Raw genomic sequence first — 21,266 nt, 5'->3', positions numbered from 1 at the left:
TGGCAATGAAACGATAAACGATAGGATGAATGTAAAACTAATGTTCTCCCATGTAAACTATCACATAATTCACAATAAAACATAAAACAAAAAAAACAGGCAGTCAATTTTTTGCCTAATGACATGTATTCTTTGTGAAGTTTAGTCATATTTGAAAGTATTACATTTTCTTTTAATTTTTATTGTGATGTAATTTTCTGATTTTGGAAAAGTTGGAATGGTGGTATAAAGAATTACTTATACCTTTCACCCACATTCTTTATATTAACATTTTAACAGTATTTTCTGAGTCCCTTCTGTCTCTCTCAAAACACATTCTACTGCCACCACTATATACTTGTTTTCTAGCTGTTTGAAAGGGATTTGCAGGCATGATACCTCTTTTCCTCTAAATACCTAGAAACAGTGTAAATTCCCTTACATTGCTGTCAAGTCATATACAACAGGACACCCAGTCATGCACCATCTTCATGACCATTGGAATGTTCCAATCCACTCTTGGGTCCACTGTGTTCTAAGTGCCTTCCAACTCACCTTGCAGCACTGTATCAGAAGGTCCACAGAGTTGAGGTCCTCTGAGTTTTCATTGGCTAATACTTGGAAGTAGACTGCTCCTTGCAAAACTGAATATGAAAACTGAATGTTTTACAATTAAAAAAGGTGTGCGACAAGGTTATATTCTTTCACCATACCTATTCAACCTGTATGCTGAGCAAATCATCCGAGAAGCTGGGTTCTATGAAGAAAAACGTGGCATCAGGATTGGAGGAAGACTCATTCACAACCTGCGATATGCAGATGATACAACCTTGCTTGCTTAAAGTGAAGAGGACTTAAAACGTTTACTGATGAAGATCAAAGAGCACAGCCTTCGGTATGGGTTACATCTCGATGTAAAGAAAACAGAAATCCTCACCACTGGACCAGTAAACCAACATTCTTGTCAATGGAGAAAAGATTGAAGTTGTCAAGGACTTCATTCTTCTTGGACCAACTATCAACACTCATGGAAGCAGCAGTCAAGAAATCAAATGACTTATTGCATTAGGCAAATCTGCTGCACAAAACCTTTTTAAAGTGTTGAAGAGCAAAGATGTCATCTTGAGGACTAAGGTGTGCCTAACCCAAGCCATGGTATTTTCAGTAGCCTCCTATGAATATGAAAGCTGGACTGTGAATAAGGAAGAATTGATGCTTTTGAGTTATGGTGTTAAAGGAGAATATTGAAAGTGCCATGGGCTGCTAAAAGAACCAGTACATCTGTTTTGGAAGAAGTGCAGCCAGAGTGCTCCTTGGAGGCCAAGATGGCCAAACTTCATCTTTCATACTTCGGACTTATTGTTAGGAGGACCCCCAACAAGATGGATTTACCAAGTGGCAGCATCGATGGACTCAAGAGTGGTAACAGTAATGAGTTGGCCCAGGATTGGACAGTGTTTTGTTCTGCTGTGCATAAGGTTGCTATGAGTCAGTACTGACTCAATGGCACCTAACAATAACTACAACATTACTCTGTTGATCTTTCTTGCCTGATCAGTTAAGAATTCTGGTTGCCTAATGGTGACTTTTTAAACTCCACTGCAAGATCACTTTGAACCTTAAGGTCAGCAGTTCAAACTCACCAGCTGCTCCTTGGAAACGCTATACAGGCTCGCTATGAGTTGGAACTGACTCAGAGGCACTTAACAAGAACAATTATTCCATCTACACAAACTAGTTGACTTTTTACTGTAAGGAAGACCTTTTATTTTTGTCTTTATTTAATTATTTGTAGTCAGTGTAAATTAATGGAGTCTTATTTTATTCAGTGGAGTATAATATCTTAGCATCATTATTTACTTTGATGATAAAATTGTCCCTGATGTCGCACTTGGGAGCCCCATCCAGCTGTCTTCTGTGCCCTTTTCACAGATGCTTTTCATGTTTACCGAGTACTCCTTTAATTGTTTGTATATAAGTTTGTTCCAGATTCATTTTGTACTTTCTCGACTTTATCCTGCAACCAGCCATTTCTCTACAGAGCAGAACCCTGGGTCTTTTCAGTGAACAGTGGTAGTTCTTCACTGATGTTGGGACACTAGTAATCTTTATCATTGGCGTGTTCTGGTGTGGCACGGTAGGATAAGCACTGGACTGCAAAGTTGGTTTGAACTGCAGGGTTGATGGTTCAAGCTCACCAGCTGCTCCTCAGAAACGCTATACAGGGTCGTGATGAGTTGGAACTGACTCGATGGCACCTAACAATAACATTACTTCTAGGTCCTCATACTCAATGAACTTGGAGAAATATATACATATTTCATATACACATGCATATGTGAATGTATACACACATACATATCTGTCCCTATGTCTGTATAATGATAAAAATAATGAGTTCTTACTGACACTTCCAATTCAGTGCAGTATCACAGAGTTCATTCTGTGCTTCCTCCATTCCATATTTGTAGCTCCTTTTTCTGACAGTGAAATCGTAGCCTCCACATAGAAACCTTTTGAATCCTTAGAATGTGAGTCATCAGAGATCTACGTAGCTGTTGTGACTCTTAAATGAACTGTTTTTCAAATGTCATTTTCAGGGTCATAATCGTATCATTGCCTACAGTAGACCAGTTTATTTCTGTTTGTGCTGTGGTCTTATTTGGCTCTTGGATTATGGTAGCAGAAACATGACTTCAACCAAGTTCAAATTATATGGAATAACTTTTACCAACCCACTGGTACTTATATCAGCCAGGGATTTAGTTATAGGTAAGTCATTTTTAAAGGTTCTTAAATCTTAGATTAATGTATTTGTATACGTACACTTCACTGTTAGATTATATAGGCAATAATAGCGTTGATAAACTGATTTTGTTATTTTTATCATCTCAGTGAGAAACAAACTGTAGGTCTAGTAGAGTGAAAAAAAGCTAATTTTAAGCAAATATTGCAGTAATTATTTGGTTTTGAAGCAATTGAAATAGTAGATTTCCTGTTACATTCTTTGTCTCAAGTTCCTATTGTGTCAAAATGATTTTAAAAGGTATTTATATCCATACCCAATCAATTATATAGAAAGGTGAAATGTTTTTTAAAGAGACTTAGTAGTTTATATTAATTTTGGATCCCTTTTTATCATGTTTTACAGTTTTTAAATTAATAAAGTATATAGTATGATGTCTTTAATAATACTTTTCTTTCCTTCTATAGTGTTTACACTTTGTTTCCCAATAGTATTTTTCATTGGTCTCCTGCCTCAGGTGAATACATTTGTAATGTACCTTTGTGAGCAATTGGATATTCATATATTTGGTGGTAATGGTGAGTACTTCTTTTTAAAAATTGCTCACAGCAGTATTGCTCTTGCAGATCATGAAGCAGTACACTGAACATTGAAATACTTGCATGGTTTCATGTTAGTATTGAAATTTGGGGGGAAAAGGCACTTATTTAATAATTGAATAGCAATTAATTTAATTTGTAAGTAGGAAAAAGTAGTCATTTTCTACCTTAATGAAATATCCAGGTATATTTCATGAGAGTCCTGGTGTGGCACTGTGTGTTACTGTGCTGAACTGCAACGTCAGATTGAACTACAAGGTTGGCTATATAAGGACCAAACTGATTTTACCTGATTTTGCCTACCTAGAGACTGCTTGACTAAACTCTAGTCAGGCTCAGGAAAGCATTTTAAATAGACAAGGCCTCAGTTTTTAGTTCCCTCCAGAGACAAGGTCAATCTCCATTCTGTACATTAGCCTGAACACATCCTCTAGCTCCAAGAAAATGATATATGTATAAATAGCCAGGCAGCTCAAGGCCAGAGGCCAGATGTTTTCCTTTACCCTAGCCTAAGAACAAAGACCACCAGTCCTGACCAATTAAACTGTAACATCTCATAGTTTGCCAATTGTTAACCAATCCAAAGATTGTAAAGCTGAGAAACCTGAGCTGTTTGAAAACTCTATAAAAACCCTGCAGACAATGAATTCAGGGCTCTTGCCCTATTCCGATGCTTCGGATAAGGTTAGAGACCTGGCTCGAGCTTGAATAAACTTCCCTTATGTATTTGCATTGGTACACGGCTCCTGGGTAGTCTTTGGGGACACTGAATTCCGGGCATAACAGCTATTCAAGCTCACCATTGCACCTCAGAAACCCTATACAGGGTCACTATGGGCTAGATCCGACTCTATTGCACTTAACAACAGTATTCTTTAATTGGAATCAGTGTGTAACAAACAATAAAATATCATTGTCTAAAACTGAAAATTATAGTCAGTTTACATGGAACCTAAACAGACTTCTCAGGTACTTAGAAAAGTTCACCGACCACACATCCATTGAACTCTGAGACGTGGTATTATACTTGGATTTTGAACTGATGTGCACACTTAGCATGCTTATGTCTAAGGTTTTAAAACTGTTTTTAGAATAGGAACATCAAACCTAAAATCCAAAAGCATTTTACTAAATAAGATATTTAAAAGTATCTCTGTTTTTAGAGGATATCATGGATACAAATTGATAGTTAGAAAATCTGTTCTATCACTTGAGTATCATTTAGTTTAAAAATCAGTAAGAGCATACCGGTGTTACTATGAAATAAGAGCCTGAAAATAAGTACTTACTAATTCTCATTCATGTTTCTTACATTCCTTTGTCATCCTTCAGTTGTTATATACCTTATTGCCCTCATAGTTAAATGTATCATAGTTTAGTTTAGCCATGTAAAGTTTTATTGAAAGATTATATACAACTGGAGGAAAATGGGAAAGGGAAAGGTATTGCTAAAATTGTATTGCCCATTTCTTTTTACACTTCACATTTTCCGTCCTCATTTATCTTTTACAGTAGTAAGACACATACTGTCCACATATTTTGCACATGAATGAGGCAGTGGTCCTGTTGGCAGTGGCTAAATAGCATCCCCTTCCTTGAGGAGAGTCGCTGGGAGGTCTTTGGGAAGATGTACCTCAGGGCCCACATGCAGTCAGGTGCCTATATTCTTATGTGGCGTGAGACCCTTTAACAAAAAATTGCTGGGTATGGGAAGGGAAGAAAGAGGAGAAAGAAGCATCGAGAGAGTTTTTCATGCCATCCCAAAGTGAGCAGAACTGGACCTGAAGCCTCTTTCCAGGCTTTAGGTGCCCTCACAGGACATCCAGAGACTTGGTGGACTCCAGGCCTGAAGGGATGGTGAATTCAGGGCTTGCAGGGTTCTAGAGGAGACCTGGAGAAAGCTGCACATGGAAAGCTCTCTAACCCAGTACAGAAACACATGACCACTGAGTCAATTTAGACTCATGGCAGCCCTGTATAGTATTTCTGAGACTGTAAATACTTATGAGCATAGATCTTCATCTTTTTCCTGTGGAGTGACTGGTGGGTTTGAACTGCCAACCTTGTGGTTAGAAGCCCAACACTTAACCCACAGCACCAGCACAGGTGGAAGGTTAAGTGGTTAAGCCTTAAGGCCTCTAGTCAGTTAACCCAGATTCATAACTGGACTCGCCACAGTGATGAGCACAATAATGAATCTTAGCTCTTGCTGTTTTTAAAATCAGAAGTTCTAAATTAAAAAAAATCAGACAAATGGATGATCTGAAAACAGCAAAAAAAAATCCGCTGTTTTCACATACTGCCAGTTTTTATGTCACAGCCTGGTCTTTGGAAACCTCACCAAATCAGCAAGTGAGGAATAGGTTTATGATCATTGAAATCATCTGCTAGTTATAGAGCTTTGCTGCTGACCACCTGGGTCCACTTGTGAGTAGAAGTGGTGGGAATGCAGCAATGAAGACATGGGTGAGTTTGGCTATGTTCCTTTGGCACCCGTTGGCCTTCAGATGAGAGAGAGAAGAGGAAGGGTTGACTGGTCTGAAGTTTAGGAAGATGTGTGAAATCCTAAGCTCATGGGCCATGGAAGAGAAAGGTGGTGGATACTGAGAACAAGTGCAAATTGCTACATTTGATGAACAAGATTTTTGTCTATGAATGCAGTGACGCAAAATTCTAACTGGAATGGAAGGATTCTTCATATCAAGGAATAACTTTGTTTTCTCAGTGTACTTGGTTGATAGGGATAAGAAATTTACACATTGGCTATCAAAGATGGGGGAGCTACAAAGGCATGATGTGACTGACTTACAACAGGCTTTCATGACTGTGCTCAGTTGTAGAATGCGGGGGCGGGGGGAGAGAGAGAGAGACATAGAGATCAGAATGGATAAGTAAACAAGAGCTTTCAATGTGCTGTCTACAAGAGACATATCAAAAAGATGGAGACAGCCTAAATACCCATCAGCAGAAGATTGGCTGAACAAACTTTGGTACACACACACAATGGAATAACTGTAAAACATTGATGAATAATCTCTGAAACACCTCACAGCATGATTAAACCTGGAGGACATTATGCTTAGTGAAATTAGGCAACCACAAAATGACAAATAGTGTATGACACCAACTTTGTAAAAACTTAAAAATAAAAAGGTTTTCTTGTTAAAATCCATAATAGCTACGGGGTAGAAGGGAAAATTATTCACCGTCTACTGGTTGGACACATGTTAACACTGGTGACAGGGCAGGTAATATACAAGAGGGAGGTTAGCAGAAGAAAGATGAAGGTCAACAGGAAGCACAGGGAGGAATTCAGTAGATGAAGTGAATAGAGGTAAATCCTGTTAATTGTTAATACATGGAGGGGATTGCAATCATGTAATGAAGCAAAATATATGATTTGTTGAATGCAAAATTAATGATCTGCTATAATCCTTCACTCAATTCACAATAAAAAAGTTGGGGGGAAAAAGATACTATAGTTTAAATTTTAAGTAAGAACTAAGCTGTTTCTGTGTTGATGTGTATCTTGATCATTTTTAGTGTTTTGAAAAATTCTTAATGGGATGTGAATTGCGACAGGCTTAGTCTCATCAAGCAGCATCATTAATGGATAGAAAATATTACAGATGCTATGGTGCTGTGGGTTAATGCACTGGTCTGCAAAACCAGTTTGAATCTCAAGGTCCGATGTTCAAGCTCACCGGTCGCTCCTCGGAAACCGTATACAGGGCCTCTATAGATTGGAATTGACTCTACAACACTTAACAACAGCAGTCTTTATGGAGTCTTGGAGTAGCACTGTGAGTTAATGTGCTGGACTGCAAAGTTGGTTTGTACCACAGAGTTGGTGGTTCAAGCTCGCCAGCTGTCCTCAGAAACCCTATACAGGGTTTCTATGCGTCTTAACCGACTCGACAGCACTTAACAACAACAACATGTTAATCCAAATACTACCAGGAGGGTTTGGTGTGGTGCTGTGGGCTAATGCTTCAGACTGCAAAGTCGTTTGAACTGCAAGGTTGGTGTTTCAAGCTCATCTGCTGCTCTTTGGAAACCCTATACATGGTCGCTATGGGTCAGAATTGACTCGATGGCACTTAACAACAACAACCAGGAGGGTTTAGTGCAGGTAATTTATAATGGTGGGCTGTACTATACTATAATGTAGAACCTTATGCAAGGCAAGGCATTAGTTTTTTACTCTCTTGAGAAAAAAATTATTTTTTTGCTGTGGGTTTCTTTTATGACAACTATGCGAAATGACCATGAAAGAAAAAGCTCATTATCCATATTTTGAAAATAAAAGCTATTTCAGCCACCCCCATATTCCTTATTGTCAATAATCCCATTGGATCTATTTTTTTGTTGTTGTTGTTACTGTTGTTGTCATCTGTATTTGTATTTTTTTTACTTTTAATACTTTTTCTGACAATCAGCATTCGGGAAGACAGATTTATATCTGTGTGCAACACAGTTCTATTTACATAAACTAATAACCTTTCTTTGAATGCTTAATGCATTTCCTGATCCTTTTTAGATTTTTGTCAAGCTTCATTTTCCCATATTTTTTGTGTTATGTAAAGTCTTTGAAGCATAATTTTGTTGTATGCCATCACTGACTCATAGTGACCCTGTGTAGGGTTTCCAAGGAGTGGCTGATGGGTTTGAACCACCAATTGTGTGGTTAATACTCCAGTGTTTGTCCTGTAGTACCACACCAGGAAACATAATATAGGTATATTTTTTCCTGTTATAAGTGCCTTTTTATTGTTGCCAAGGTAAATATATCTTATTCTGGATCAAAGATTAAGGGTAACAAACCATGGTTTTTGTTGTTGTTGAGAGCCATGGAGTCGGTTCCGACTTATAGCAAACCTATACAGGATTTCCAAAAGAGGACTGGTGAATTTGAACTGCCAACCTTGGTTCAAACTAACCTTGGGGTCCAGTGCTTTATCCTACAGTGCCACACCAGGACACAAACTGTGGTCATTTCAAAATCTTTTGAAAGCACAGGATGATGCGATTGAATTCTTCAAATCAGAATGAACAGATACTTAATTATAATGTACATTTTGACATCTTAAATGCATTTTGATGAATTTTTAAGAGATGTTTTTACATAACTGCTTATAAAACTTTAATTTCTTCTTTTACTGTCTAGCCACAACAAGCCTGCTTGCAGCACTTCACAGTTTTATCTGTAGCATTGTGGCGGTAGCCCTGCTGTATGGACTGTGTTACGGCGCTCTAAAGGTTAGCTTTAAGGTTATATTTCAGCACCAAGCTTGGTTTTGAGTAATGATTATTATTGTTGTTATTTTGCTTTCTCATTAATTTCCATGGTCTTCATATGTTGAACATTAATCTCATTCTCTGTTGAATTTGAATGTAATTCAGCAGGTAATCATGAAAAGAAAATACTTTTTCAAGCAGTAGTCATAGGTTACTATTGTTGTTGTTGTTAAGTGCTGTCCAGTCTGGCCTGACTCATAACAACCCTGTATAGGATTTCCAAGGAGCGGCTGATGAATTTGAATTCCCGATCTTGCGATTCAAACCTATCTTTCAGTCTAGTGCTTCCAGGGCCACACCAGGACTCCAGGTTACTATTGTTGTTGTTAAGTGCCTTCGAGTCGGTTCCGACCCATAGCGACCCTGAACAGGGTTTCCAAGGCTGTAAATCTTTACAGGAGCAGAAAGCCTCATCTTTCTCCTGTGGAGCAGCTGGTAGTTTTGAACTGCTGACCTTGTGGTTTGCAGCCAGATTCGTAACCACTACGCTACCAGAGCTCCTTCCAGGTAACTATTAGAAGCAGATTATTAAAAATTAGGCTGGTCTAGGGTAGAGGTGGTGCTGCAGGTTAATGCGCTGGACTTGGACTGTAAAATCAGTTTGAACTACAGGGTCAGCAGTTCAAACTCACCAGCTGCTCCTCAGAAACCCTATATAGGGTCACTATGAGTCAGAACTGATTCGAAGGCACTTAACAACAACAAGAAGGATAGAGGTGATTTCATAATCACAGAATATAAAAATCTTGAATTTTTTGATTAAGAATTTATATAACTACTGTTTATATCTAGAGTCCTGATGTGACTCTGTAGGATAAGCACTGGCCTGCTAACTGTAAGGCCAGTGGTTCAAATCTGCTAGCTGCTCCTTGAATATACCCTAAAGGATCACTGTGAGTTGGAACCAACTCAATGGCACTTAACAAGAACAGTAGCCACTGTTTATATCAAATTTCTTAAAAACTTTCAAGAGCAAGTTCAAGGACTGCAATTTAAGATGTATTCTTATGAAAATTGGTGAACTGAAAATAAATGTCATTATTGGGTTAGAAATACCAGGGTGAACCAGATGAATCTTCTATTTTAAAATACTGTCACCAAATTGAAAACTAAATTAAATAAATTTTTACCCCTCAGATATGCTTCTGTTTTGTTGTTTCATGATTAACACAAGATAATCAGAGATTGACGGGGCTGAAAGGACTGCCAAGAGTGATCCAAAGCATCCTTGCCTGCCTTGTGTATTTAGTAGTAATTATGGAGTCCTGGTGTGGCACTGTGGGCTAAGGTGTCAGACTGCAAAGTCTTTTCAACTGCAAGGTTCAAGCTTACCAGCTGCTCCTTGGAAACCCTATAGAGGGTTGCATGGGTCGGAATCAACTTGATGGCACTTAATAACAACAACAACATGGAGCACTTAACTGTATGCCAGGTACCATGGTAAATGGCATTTCCTGTCATTTATAATTTAGCTGTGATTCACAAGTTAACCACTACTTCAATACAGAGTAATGAAAGCTGTGGAAACCGTAGTAAGGATACACAAAATAGGACTACTCGATTCAGCCTAAGGCAAATCAATATAATTTGTCAGGGGGCTAGCATTTGGTAATGATATTATAGGGTAGAAATATTTGAGGTAGTACATTTAAAAGTCCTCAAGAGAAGTACATAAAGTGTGAGAAAAGAATTGCTGATGTGAATTGACAAAAGAAAATGGGTGAAGATAGAGCCCTTGAAAATGACAATATTTTAATGTTGAATAAAGGAACAAGACCCACAAAGGAAACTGCAGAAGAAATAGTCAGTTGTTGTTTTTTTAAACTGAATCCAAATTCAGTTAACAGGATATTTATTTAACAAAAGCTGTTTCTCTGGAATTTTAGAGGAATCCCATTTAGCATGAGTCTAAGTTTGAACAGATATTAGGAAGTTTACTGTTTCTACAATTTAGCTGGAAAGCACATGATATGGAGGGTGTTTGTTTGTTTTCATGATCTGAGACTTGGGTGTTTTGAAAATGAGAGAGGGGCTGGGGAGAGGGGAGGGTAGGAGATGGGATAATTCGAGCTAAGCCCAGGAAAGAACTAGAGGCAATAAGATCCAAAATCCAGCGTCTCTTACATGCACCACCATTGTGGCATAAGTTTTCGATTTGTGTTTTGGGTCATGTTTTGGAAAGTGAGTCATTTAGAAAGTACAGTCATAAAGTTAACAAGTGCAGTAAATTTTCAATCCTAATTTAATTGTTAAGGAGCTCTGGTAGTGTAGTGGTTACGAATTGGGGCTGCGAACCGCAAGGTCAGCAGTTCGAAACTACCAGCTGTTCCACAGGAGAAAGATGAGGCTTTCTGCTCCCGTAAAGATGTACAGCCTTGGAAATCCTGTACAAGGGTCGCTATGAGTCGAAACTGACTCCATGGCACACAACAACAACAAAAACTTAATTGTTTACCTATAAAGAGCCCTTGGGTAGTGCAGATGTTTAAACACTATTAGCTGAAACGTTGGCAATTTAAATCAACCCCAGGCACCTAGAAGACTGACCTGGCAATCTGCTTCACAAAATCTTAAGGAGCAGTTTCAGTTCTTCTACACACACAGGCTCACCACCAATCAGAATTGACTCGATGACAAATAAGAACAACATTCTCTTAACTGTGCAGCAGAACTGTAAAATTTCCAGCTAGAATCCTATATCCAAAGCCAGACAAAATGACAAAATTTTTCTTCCTAATTTTTTCATTGCCGTGGAATTATTAGCATTAGGTGATTCTTGTGTTAAATTACCCCCTATTATAAATGTAATACATCTACCTCAGTACTTAGGCATATGAGCAAAGATCAAATGTAATAATTTCATTATAGCGCTGCCTATAATTGCAAAAACCTGGAAATGACCTAATATTTATCATTTGTGAATGTTTAAATGCATTATGGAATAATTCAATAATAATGATTTTTACTATGCAGCCAAAAAAACCACCACAAAAACAAACAGATTTCATGAGCTAATGTGGTAGCTATTGGTTTTTAAAAAGGGGTGGGGAGGGGAATGAGCAATAAAAGAAAGATATTTCCATTATACTATTTTTTTTTAAAGTAGACACAAAGGCTTATATTGTTATGTGCTGTGCTGTGGAGTCGGTTCCAACTCATAGCGACCCTGCACAGAGTTTCCGATGCTGTTAATTTTTACGGGAGCAGAACGCCTCATCTTTCTCCCGCAGAGCAGCTGGTAGTTAGTTTCTAACTGCTGACCTTGCGGTTCGTATCCCAATTCGTAACCACTACGCTACTCTATGTGTAGAGTAATTATGGAAAAAGATATAAGAAATTGATAGCAGTAGTTGCATTTGGACAGTTAGAGTCATATTGTTGTTGTTAAGTGTTGCCATTAAGTAGGTTCCAACTTATATCGACCCTTTATGAGGTTTCTGAAGAGCAGCTGGTGGATTTGAACAGCTAAACTTGTGGTTAGAAATCCAGTGCTTATCTTACAGTGCCATACCAGAGAGATACTATTTTTTAATTTTTGACTCATTTAATTTTTTATTCTTCACTAATTGAGATTTTTATGACTATTATTTTCTGCTTTCCTTGTATTTACCCTTTTATTTTTCCTTGAACTTTTTAATGGATTAAAAGCTAATTTTCCCCTATGACCACTTCAGTTGTATCCTATTGATATGTGTAAACCTCCCAGAGGGAGGTTAAAATTTGAACCAGACCACAAGGTCAGTTTGAATCACCAGATCGGTGGTTCAGACTCACCAGTCACTCCTTGGAAGCGCTATACAGGGTTACTATGAGTCAGAACTGACTCGACAGCATGTAACAATAACATATGATAATGCAAAAACAACATGTATAATATACTACCCTGTGGCTCCCACCTCTTTTCTTCTCCCTTTCTAAGTACTGTGAGAAGATTGATTCTAATGGTGTGGATCACACCAGGGCACACCTAAGAGATGTTTCTGTTATCTACTTAAGCCAGGTAGCCTGCTATTAGAGGCTCCATGAGAAGGACTGACATAGCGTCTCCATGTTTGGCTGATCTTGGAAGTTAGCCTTTGAATTATTTATTTCTGGGAATTTGTATTTCATTCATTGACAAAGCACCTCCTGAATACCTTAACTTAACTTCTTAGTGCTCTGGACTATATAATGACTATAAATGTCAATCTTGAGCAAAAGCACCAAGAAAGTACTAGACCTAATGTCAACTTTTTCTTTTACCTCATGTGTTAACATTATGTATTATTTTGAGATATGACTTAGACCGCCAACTGCAAGGTCAACAATTCAAATCTCTCAGCTGCTCCACGGGATAGAGATGAGATTTTTCTGCTCCCATAAGAGTTTACAGCCTGGGAAAACCTATCCAGGGTCGCACTGATTTGGAAATGACTCCACAGCACACAACCACCATCAACCATGAATCTTCAGCCAACACATCAAGAAAGTGCTAGGCTAAATGTCAGCTTTTTCTTTTGCCTCATATGTTGTATTACCTTCTCCTACTCCTCATTATATAGAACCAAATTTACTCTACCAAGTTAGATAAGGAAGCCATAGTTTATAATGATCTTAAATTGCACTCTGAATCTGAAAGAATTTCATAGCAACATGCATCAGATGCAAATGTATTATTTCTAGTGTGTGGCTAGATCTCTAGTGCCAAAAAAATTCTGAAGATTGTAGCTGATCAGAATGTAATAAATCTCAATTTATCTAGAATAAAATAAGGTTAATAGGTTTTTTGTTGAATTTTAGTATCTTTTTCTAAAATACAAAAATAAAAGAATTATTTAATGGATTGTAAAATATAAATATGCTGTGTTATATAGTTTTTTTGTTGTTATTTTTTCCCAACAGGATTCTTGGGATGGCCAACATATTCCAGTACTTTTCTCCGTTTTTTGTGGTTTGTTAGTAGCAGTATCATATCATCTCAGCCGACAAAGTAGTGATCCATCTGTACTTTTGTAAGTGAAATCAATTATATTACTGAATCAAAATTTATTTCAAATTTAATTTCTAAGATTTTTCTCCCCATTGCTTTCTAGTTAGCCTAATAATTCTTTAGTGGTGTTGTTAACTGCTGTTGAGTCGGTTCCAACTCATAGTGACCTTATATTTGATTTCCACAGAACAGCTGATGGATTTGAACCACCCACCTTGCATTTAGCAGTCCAGTACCTTAACCTGCAGTACCATACTAGGACTCAAAATCATGTATTAGGTTTTAAAATGTATTAATTTTGGGTGGTTCAAACCATGTTAAGAGAGGGTATTTGTCAGTGTTTTCCATTTCATATATTTTGTAGGAATGTTTTCATTATGTGCTACTTTATGGCATCTTAAACTCTTTGGAATATGTACTTTGCCAATGATTAAATATAATTTTTTTAACCAAAATTTTTATTTGCTATTTCATGTTCTAGGAGAACTGGTATGGTGGTGTAGGATAAGCACCAGAAGGTTGGTTGTTAACCAACCTGAAGGTTGGTTGTTCAAACTTACCAACCGCTGCTTGGAAACCCTATACTGTGTCGCTATAAGTTAGAACCAACTTGACAGCACTTAACAGCAACAATATTTGATGTTCTAAATGTATTAAATTTATATTTTATTAATTTTTGCTCTTTTATTTTCAATCTAAAGCTCTTTGGTGCAATCAAAGATTTTTCCAAAAACGGAAGAGAAAAATCCTGAAGATCCCCTGTCTGAAGTAAAAGATCCATTGCCTGAAAAACTTAGAAATTCTGTTGTAAGTTTTAGCCTTTTAAAAATTGCCTAAAATGTAAATTTTAGAAAGTTGATCATGTTATATAATGAATGGCTTTTGAAAGTCTTAATTGAGGAAAACATGTGATCACATTGAGTTGGATTGGATATATGTTGTTGATTACCTTTATTTAAAATTTTGACGTGTAAAATAATGCTTATTTCTCAAATTTGGCTTTTACATAAAACAGTATACTCACATTCACTTTAGGCTAGATAAAAATAAGTAAATAATTCCATTGTTCATAGAATGTAGAGTGTTGTGTTTTATAAATTTAAGTTAGGATCTAAAATTGGGCTGATTGGGTCACTATGGGTTGGAACCAACTTGATAGCACTTAACAACAACACTGATAAAAGTTATGTCCTTATGAGTCATAATTTTGATGGACTTGCACTTACTTTTCAGAAATTCTGAGAGGTACAAAACTGCATAAAGGCATAGTGTAAACATTTCTTTGGATTGAGTTCATGTTAACAATGGCTGTTTAATGATGCTGTTGTTGTTAGTGCCATCTAGTGGGTTCTAATTCATAGAGACCATGTGTAAGGCTTCTGAGGTGGGCTTGAATAATAATTATAGTAAAATATTCTAAATCTAGTTTTTTTGTTTGTTTTTGTTTTTATGCCATTTCTCCCACATATATTGCACTGGCATACTTCTAGGAAGATTTATCTGAGCTTGCTTTAGAATCTTTACTGAGGCATTATGGGTCTGAATCTACTTTATAAGCGTACATTAGCATGTCAATTGGTGCTCTAACAAAGATAAGTGTTGTTGCTTTTGTCCTTAAAGTGCCTTCAAGTCAGTTCCACTTTGAGAGACTGTATATGGTGGTTTCAGAAGTTATAAATCTTTGTGGGAGCAGAAAGTCTTATCTTTCTTCTGTAGAGCAGCAGTTGGACTTGTGTTTCCCAGTCCAGTGCTTATCCTACAGAAACACCACACTCCCCCAAGATACAATGTTGTTGTTGTTGTTGTTAAGTGCCATTGAGTTAATTCTGACACATAGCAACCCTGTGTAGTTTCTGAGGAACAGCTGGTGGGTTTGAACTGCCAACCTTGTGCTTTGAAGTCCAGTGCTGATCTTGCAACACCACACTAGGAATCCAGTATAACAATCGTTGTTGGAATCCAGTATAACAATCGTTGTTGTTATGTGCCGTGGAATCGGTTCCAACTCCTAGCGACTCTATATAGGGTTTCCAAGGTTATAAATCTTTACGGGAGCTAAAGCTTCATCTTTCTCCTGTGCAACTGCTGGTAGTTTTGAACTGCTGACTGTGAGATTAGCAGCCGATTCGTAACCACTACGCTACCAGAGCTCCTTAAGATAACAATAGGCTCCTGGTTTTTTTTCTTTTACAACAGCTTTTAGAGAACCAAAATATAGGAAGTAAAATAGAATATTTGTATGCATGCATAGTTTCAAAAGACCAATGACAATATAATTTTGTTATCCAAGGGAATAGCCCACTGCCACCTTCTTTGAGTCGATTTAAACTCAGAGCAACTCTCCAGGACAAAGTAGAATTGCTCCTTAGCTTCCAAGATTAAATTTTTATGGTAGCACTCTAAAAATGTTAACAGTATTTTTAAGACCTCATTTCGTTTTCTCATGTGTACAAGTAAAACTTACAAACCAATGGAAGACAATTTAAAAGACTTTGTTACAATCCCTTATATAGCATGTAGAGCTTAATAAGTTGTTGGGTTTCATTGACAATAGTTTCAAAACAAAATATAAGGAAATTGAATAGTAAGAAAGTAAGATGTAAGATTTATTATAGCTAATTATTATATATATAAACATTTCTAGAAATGCTAAAGGGTGTGGTGTTAGAGACCATCGAGTGGAATCTGACTCATGGAAACCCTGCGTAGGGTTACTGAGACTGTAAATCTTTACAGAAGCAGGAAACCTCTTTCTCATGATTAGTGGCTGGTGGATTTGAACTGTTGACTATGCAGTTGGCAGCCCAGTGCATAACCCACTATGCTACCAGGGCCCCTTGCTAAAGAGTATAGATGAAAAAAAATCTTTCCTTAAACTTTTTCAGTTGGGAATAAACTATTTTTTAAATTTCTGTAATTGGTTAATTGATTTATGTAGTTGATTTGTTTTGTTCCACAGAGTGAACGCTTACAGTCTGACCTAGTGGTCTGCATTGTAATCGGTGTGCTGTATTTTGCTATTCATGTAAGCACAGTATTCACAGTTTTGCAGGTAAGGGGTCATTTTTTTTTGTTCTTTTAATTGGGACAAACTAACTATTTGGATTCGTTTTTTATTTGAATGTAATGTTTCTTTCTGCTGTTAATGACTTTTGTTTGATTTTAATAATAAACATTTATTTTCTCAGAGATTTTTTGGTCCATAAATCTGGGATGGTTTACTGGATGTTTCTATGATCACCTAGGGCTGTCTGACTGTAGGCATCATTCTTTTTTGACAACTTTCCAGAGACCTCAGTTCTTCTCTGCATGATCCTACCACATCAACTACCTGAGTGTCCTCCTAAATTGGCATCTAGTTTTCCCCGGAACAAGTGATTCTAGAGAGTTATTGTTACTAGATGCCATCGAATCAGTACCGACTCATAGCGACCTTATGTCTGACAAAATGAAACACTTCTCGATCCTGTGCCAACCTCACAATTGCTGCTACACCTGAGCCCATTGATGCTGACACTGTGTCAATCCATCTTTTGGGGAGCTTCCTCTTTTTTTTTACGACCCTCCACTTTACCAAGAATGATGTCCTTCTCCAGGTCTGGTCTCTCCTGACTTCCAAGGAGTGTTCTGGTTGTTTCTTCCAACACAGATATGTTTATTCTTTTGGCATTATGATGTTTTTAATATTCTCCTCCCAACACCATAACTCAAATGTATCAATTCTTCTACAGTCTTCCTTATTTACTATCCAACTTGCTTATTGGCATGGCTTGAGTCAGGTGCGCCTTAGTCGTCAAACTGACATCTTTGCTCTTGAACACTTTAAAGAGGTCTTGTGCAGCAGATTTGCCAAATGCAATACATCATTTGATTTCTTGACTGCAGTTTCCATGAAAGTTGATGGTTGATCTGAGCAAAATGAAGTCTGACAATTTCAATCTTTTCTCCATCTATTTTAAAGTTATTTATTGGTCCAGTGGTGAGGATTTTTGTTGTCTTTATGTTGAGGTGCAACCAGTGCTGAAGGCTATGGTCTTTGATCTTTATCAGCAAGTATTTTAAGTCCTCTTCACCTTCAGTAAGCAAGGTTGTATCATCTGCTTATCACAAGTTGCTTCATCTACATATTGCAGGTTGTTGATGAGTGTTCCTTCAGTCTTGATGGCATGTTCTTCTTCATATAATCCAGCTTCTCAGATTATTTGTTCAACGTACAGATTGAATAAGTATAGTGAAAGACTACAACCCTGGCTCACATCTTTCCTAATTTTAAACTTGTTCTGTTCGAGTAACTGCCTCTTGGTCTACGTACAGATTCCTCATGAATACAGTTAAATGTTCTGGAATACTCATTCTCCACAATGTAGTCCATAGCTTGTCATGATCCACACAATCAAAAGCTTTTTCATAATCAGTAAAGCACAGATAAACATCTTTCTGATATTCTCTGCATTTAGCCAAGATCCATCTGACGTCAGCAGTGATCTATCCCTAGTTTCACATCCTCGTCTTAATACAGCTTGAACCTGTGGCAATTTCCTGTCAATGTATTGTTGCAGCCATTTTAAATTATCTTTAACAAAATACTACTTGGCATGTAAATATTAATGATATTGTCCAATGATTTCTGCATTCCATTTGATCACCTCTCTTTGGAATGGGGACAAATACGGATGTTTCCCAATCAGTTGGCCAGGTAGCTGTGTTCCAGATTTCTTGGCATAGATGAGTGACTGCTTCCAGTGATCCATCAGTTTGTTGAAATATTTCAGTTTGTATTCCATCAGTCCTAGAGATAGTGAGCACAGTATTGAAGCCACAGTCTTTAATAACCTGATATGGGAAGCAGTAGACTACCACCTCTTCAGTATTCTGTTGGTCACAAACACAACCCTGGTATAATGTACAAATGGGTGTAAATGACACAAAAAGAGGCATGTATCAGTGGGGGACATTTTACAGACTGACTACCACCGTACCATCAGAAACCCCACAGATTCTCATCTCCTCCATGGAAGTCTAGAATATTGTCATCTGAGTCAGTTCCAGGTAAGAGTGAAGCTCTCCATGTGCTGTTTTTGAGTAGTATGGTTCTTCTCATTTGTAGTTCATGTAACTGCCATTTCCAGTATTCATCATCCCATTGCTGCATAATTCCCTATTTCTATATGGTGTCATTTTCCTTCTGTATTAAAGATTTCCTGTAACTTTTCTTATCATGGCAGTTGAAAAATTGTTTCAGCCTCTGTATTTCTGGAAAAGCCTCTATTTCCTCATTTTTTAAAAATGTTTTATTGTGAATTATGTGATACTTCACATGGGAGAACATTAGTTTTACATTCATCCTATCGTATATCGTTACATTGCCGTATATCGTTACATTGCCATCGTTACAATTCCCTCCATTTATCATCAGCCAGCCTCAGGGTATACCCCGCAAGCCTGCCCCCTGGTCATCAGCACACAGCCCCTCTCCCTTTCTGGGTCTAGAGTCCTCAGCCACACCGTTTCTCCAAGTCATCATCTCTGCCTCCATCTCTGACATCAGTGTTTCTCTGGGTAGGGTCCTGCTCTCCGCTCTTCTCCCTTGATGGTCCCAGGGACCTCCGCTCCTGGACTGTAAGGTCAACCACTCTTCTCCTTTAGCTACAAAACATCTACCTTTACATTTCCAACTCTCACAGTCAGTCCTGATAACAATTATTCACTATTGTATCACAAGAGACCTATCCCCATCTCCTTTCATCAGTCCCGCCTAGACAGATTGGATACTACTTACTGGAGAGTCTACCTTCCTCTGCGCCCTCTGGATCTAGGTTCCCTCTTGAAAGGTTATAAGCCAGTCACTTCTTGCCTTTGTAGCCCCTGCATTTTAGGTAGCCAGTGTCCAAGTTGCCCACCCTGTGTACTCTGTGTATCAAGGGGGCGGGAATGATCCTTGCTATAAAGATTTGTTCCCTCTTTTGAGCTACTGCATCCATAAGTATAGATCAAGGTCATCAAATTGTATCAGGTTACTCTTTTTTTTCCTCTTCTGGTTGAGCTCTGATCATCTAATTATTGAAGCCTGGTCAAGTGGGTATTATCTGCAAGTGTGGGTGTTCTTGTGCGTATACCCTCTCTTCTTATCAGCTGGATGCTTCACTCTCTACTCTAGTCCTTAGTGGCTATGTCACTGACTCTGGGGCCAAGAGTCCCCAGGTCTTGCCATACTGCTGGCCAACCAGCTCTACACCTGGGTTCACAAGAGTCTATTGAACGTTGTAGGGCTTAGCTTGCAGCTTCATAGCTGTTTTTCCCTCACTTCCCCAGTCAGAGCACATGTCAACTCATGTATTCCCATTGAATCTTAGTCTTGGATGGGGGTTTGCCCTGAGGAGACCCAACCACTTGTCTTGATGTCTCCTGGGCAAGTTGCAGTAGTCAGTCGGACTGCCGTTATTGTTTTATATTTTTCCTGTAGGTCTTCTTTCAAGAAGTATCTTCTGTTCTTCTAGCCATTCCAGGCTGGTCTGCTTGTCCTTTCAAGTGGAAATTTCCCACCTCAGAATATTCTGGATGGAGTTCAGGATTCCATCTATGGTCTTATGCAAAGCAGAGGCTCCACAGGAAGACTGCTTCATTGGGCAAGTTGTAGCCCATTTTAGGTATTCCAGTCATTTACAGGCACAAGCTTTCTATTGTGATATTTCTGGCTATTCCTTTCTCTCCCCATCACGTGTCTATTTTATTATGGTATTCAAGGGAAACCAAGATTCAAAACACAGCGAAGCATCGTAACATTATTTCCCCCATTTTGCCCATTGCAACTATGCCTCAATCCCTTTATCCCAGAGCCCTGTTGTTCCAAGGTTGTACATACATCATTATTTACCTCTGTCCCACGTAGGCCTTGCAAACCTGCCTAATTGTTCTCCCATCCACCTTGTTCTTCCATTCCCCTCCACCTTCTTTTGTGTGGCTCCCCTCCCCAGCACCCAAACTATCCTGTGTCTGTTCCCTACCCTGTGCGCCACCTTCCCCTCCCTCCCCTCACCCCATTCGCCCGTATACCAGTAACCAACAAAGAACTGCTCCCCCCTTTAGTATGGGTTTTTTTTCTTAGTCTTTTACAATAATGATCCTATGCAATATTTCTCCTTTTGTGACTGATTAATTTTACTCAGCATAATGTCCTCAAGGTTCATCCATGTTATGTGGTGGCTTGCAGCTTCCTTGTTATTCGTCAAGGTAGCATAATATTCCATTGTGTGTATGTACCACAGTTTGTTTATCCATTTTTCAGTTGATGGGCACTTAGGCTGTCTCCATCTTTTTGCTATTGTAAATAGTGCTGCTGTGAATATTGGTCTGCATATATCTACTTGTGTTATCGCTCCTATTTCTTGTGGGTAAATACCAAGTAGAGGAATTCCTGCATCTTAAGCTATTTCTATTTCCAACCTTCTGAGGAAGCGCCATATTGCTTTCCAGGGTAGTCGGACCATTTTTCAATCCCACCAGCAATGCAGGAGCGTGCCAGTCTCCACATCTTCGCCAGCATTTATTGTCCTCTACTTTTTTGATTTTTGCTGTTATTGCTGGTATGAGATGATAGCTCATTGTTATTTTGCTTTGCATCTCTCTAATGGCTAGTGATCGTGAACATTTCTTCATATGTTTGTTGGCTGCCTGG

At 38.2% G+C, this 21,266-nt stretch overlaps 1 protein-coding gene across 1 annotated transcript in view; it reads left to right on the top strand.

Annotated features, from left to right (window-relative positions):
* PCNX (pecanex homolog (Drosophila)) overlaps window positions 1-21,266 on the top strand; it is a 324,383-nt gene that overhangs the window by 198,661 nt on the left and 104,456 nt on the right. The window contains exons 14-20 of the mRNA XM_006865614.1: window positions 2,580-2,751; window positions 3,193-3,303; window positions 8,492-8,583; window positions 13,504-13,613; window positions 14,293-14,398; window positions 16,551-16,643; window positions 18,788-18,794. Of these exons, the coding sequence (XP_006865676.1) occupies window positions 2,580-2,751; window positions 3,193-3,303; window positions 8,492-8,583; window positions 13,504-13,613; window positions 14,293-14,398; window positions 16,551-16,643; window positions 18,788-18,794 (691 nt within the window). The remainder of the gene's footprint in view (window positions 1-2,579; window positions 2,752-3,192; window positions 3,304-8,491; window positions 8,584-13,503; window positions 13,614-14,292; window positions 14,399-16,550; window positions 16,644-18,787; window positions 18,795-21,266) is intronic.

This window comes from Chrysochloris asiatica, unplaced genomic scaffold, assembly GCF_000296735.1.
Source record: "Chrysochloris asiatica unplaced genomic scaffold, ChrAsi1.0 scaffold00079, whole genome shotgun sequence".
Taxonomy (NCBI): Eukaryota; Metazoa; Chordata; class Mammalia; order Afrosoricida; family Chrysochloridae; genus Chrysochloris; species Chrysochloris asiatica.
The sequence above is the reverse complement of the archived record's forward strand: the minus strand, read 5'-3'. Positions and strand labels throughout refer to the sequence as shown.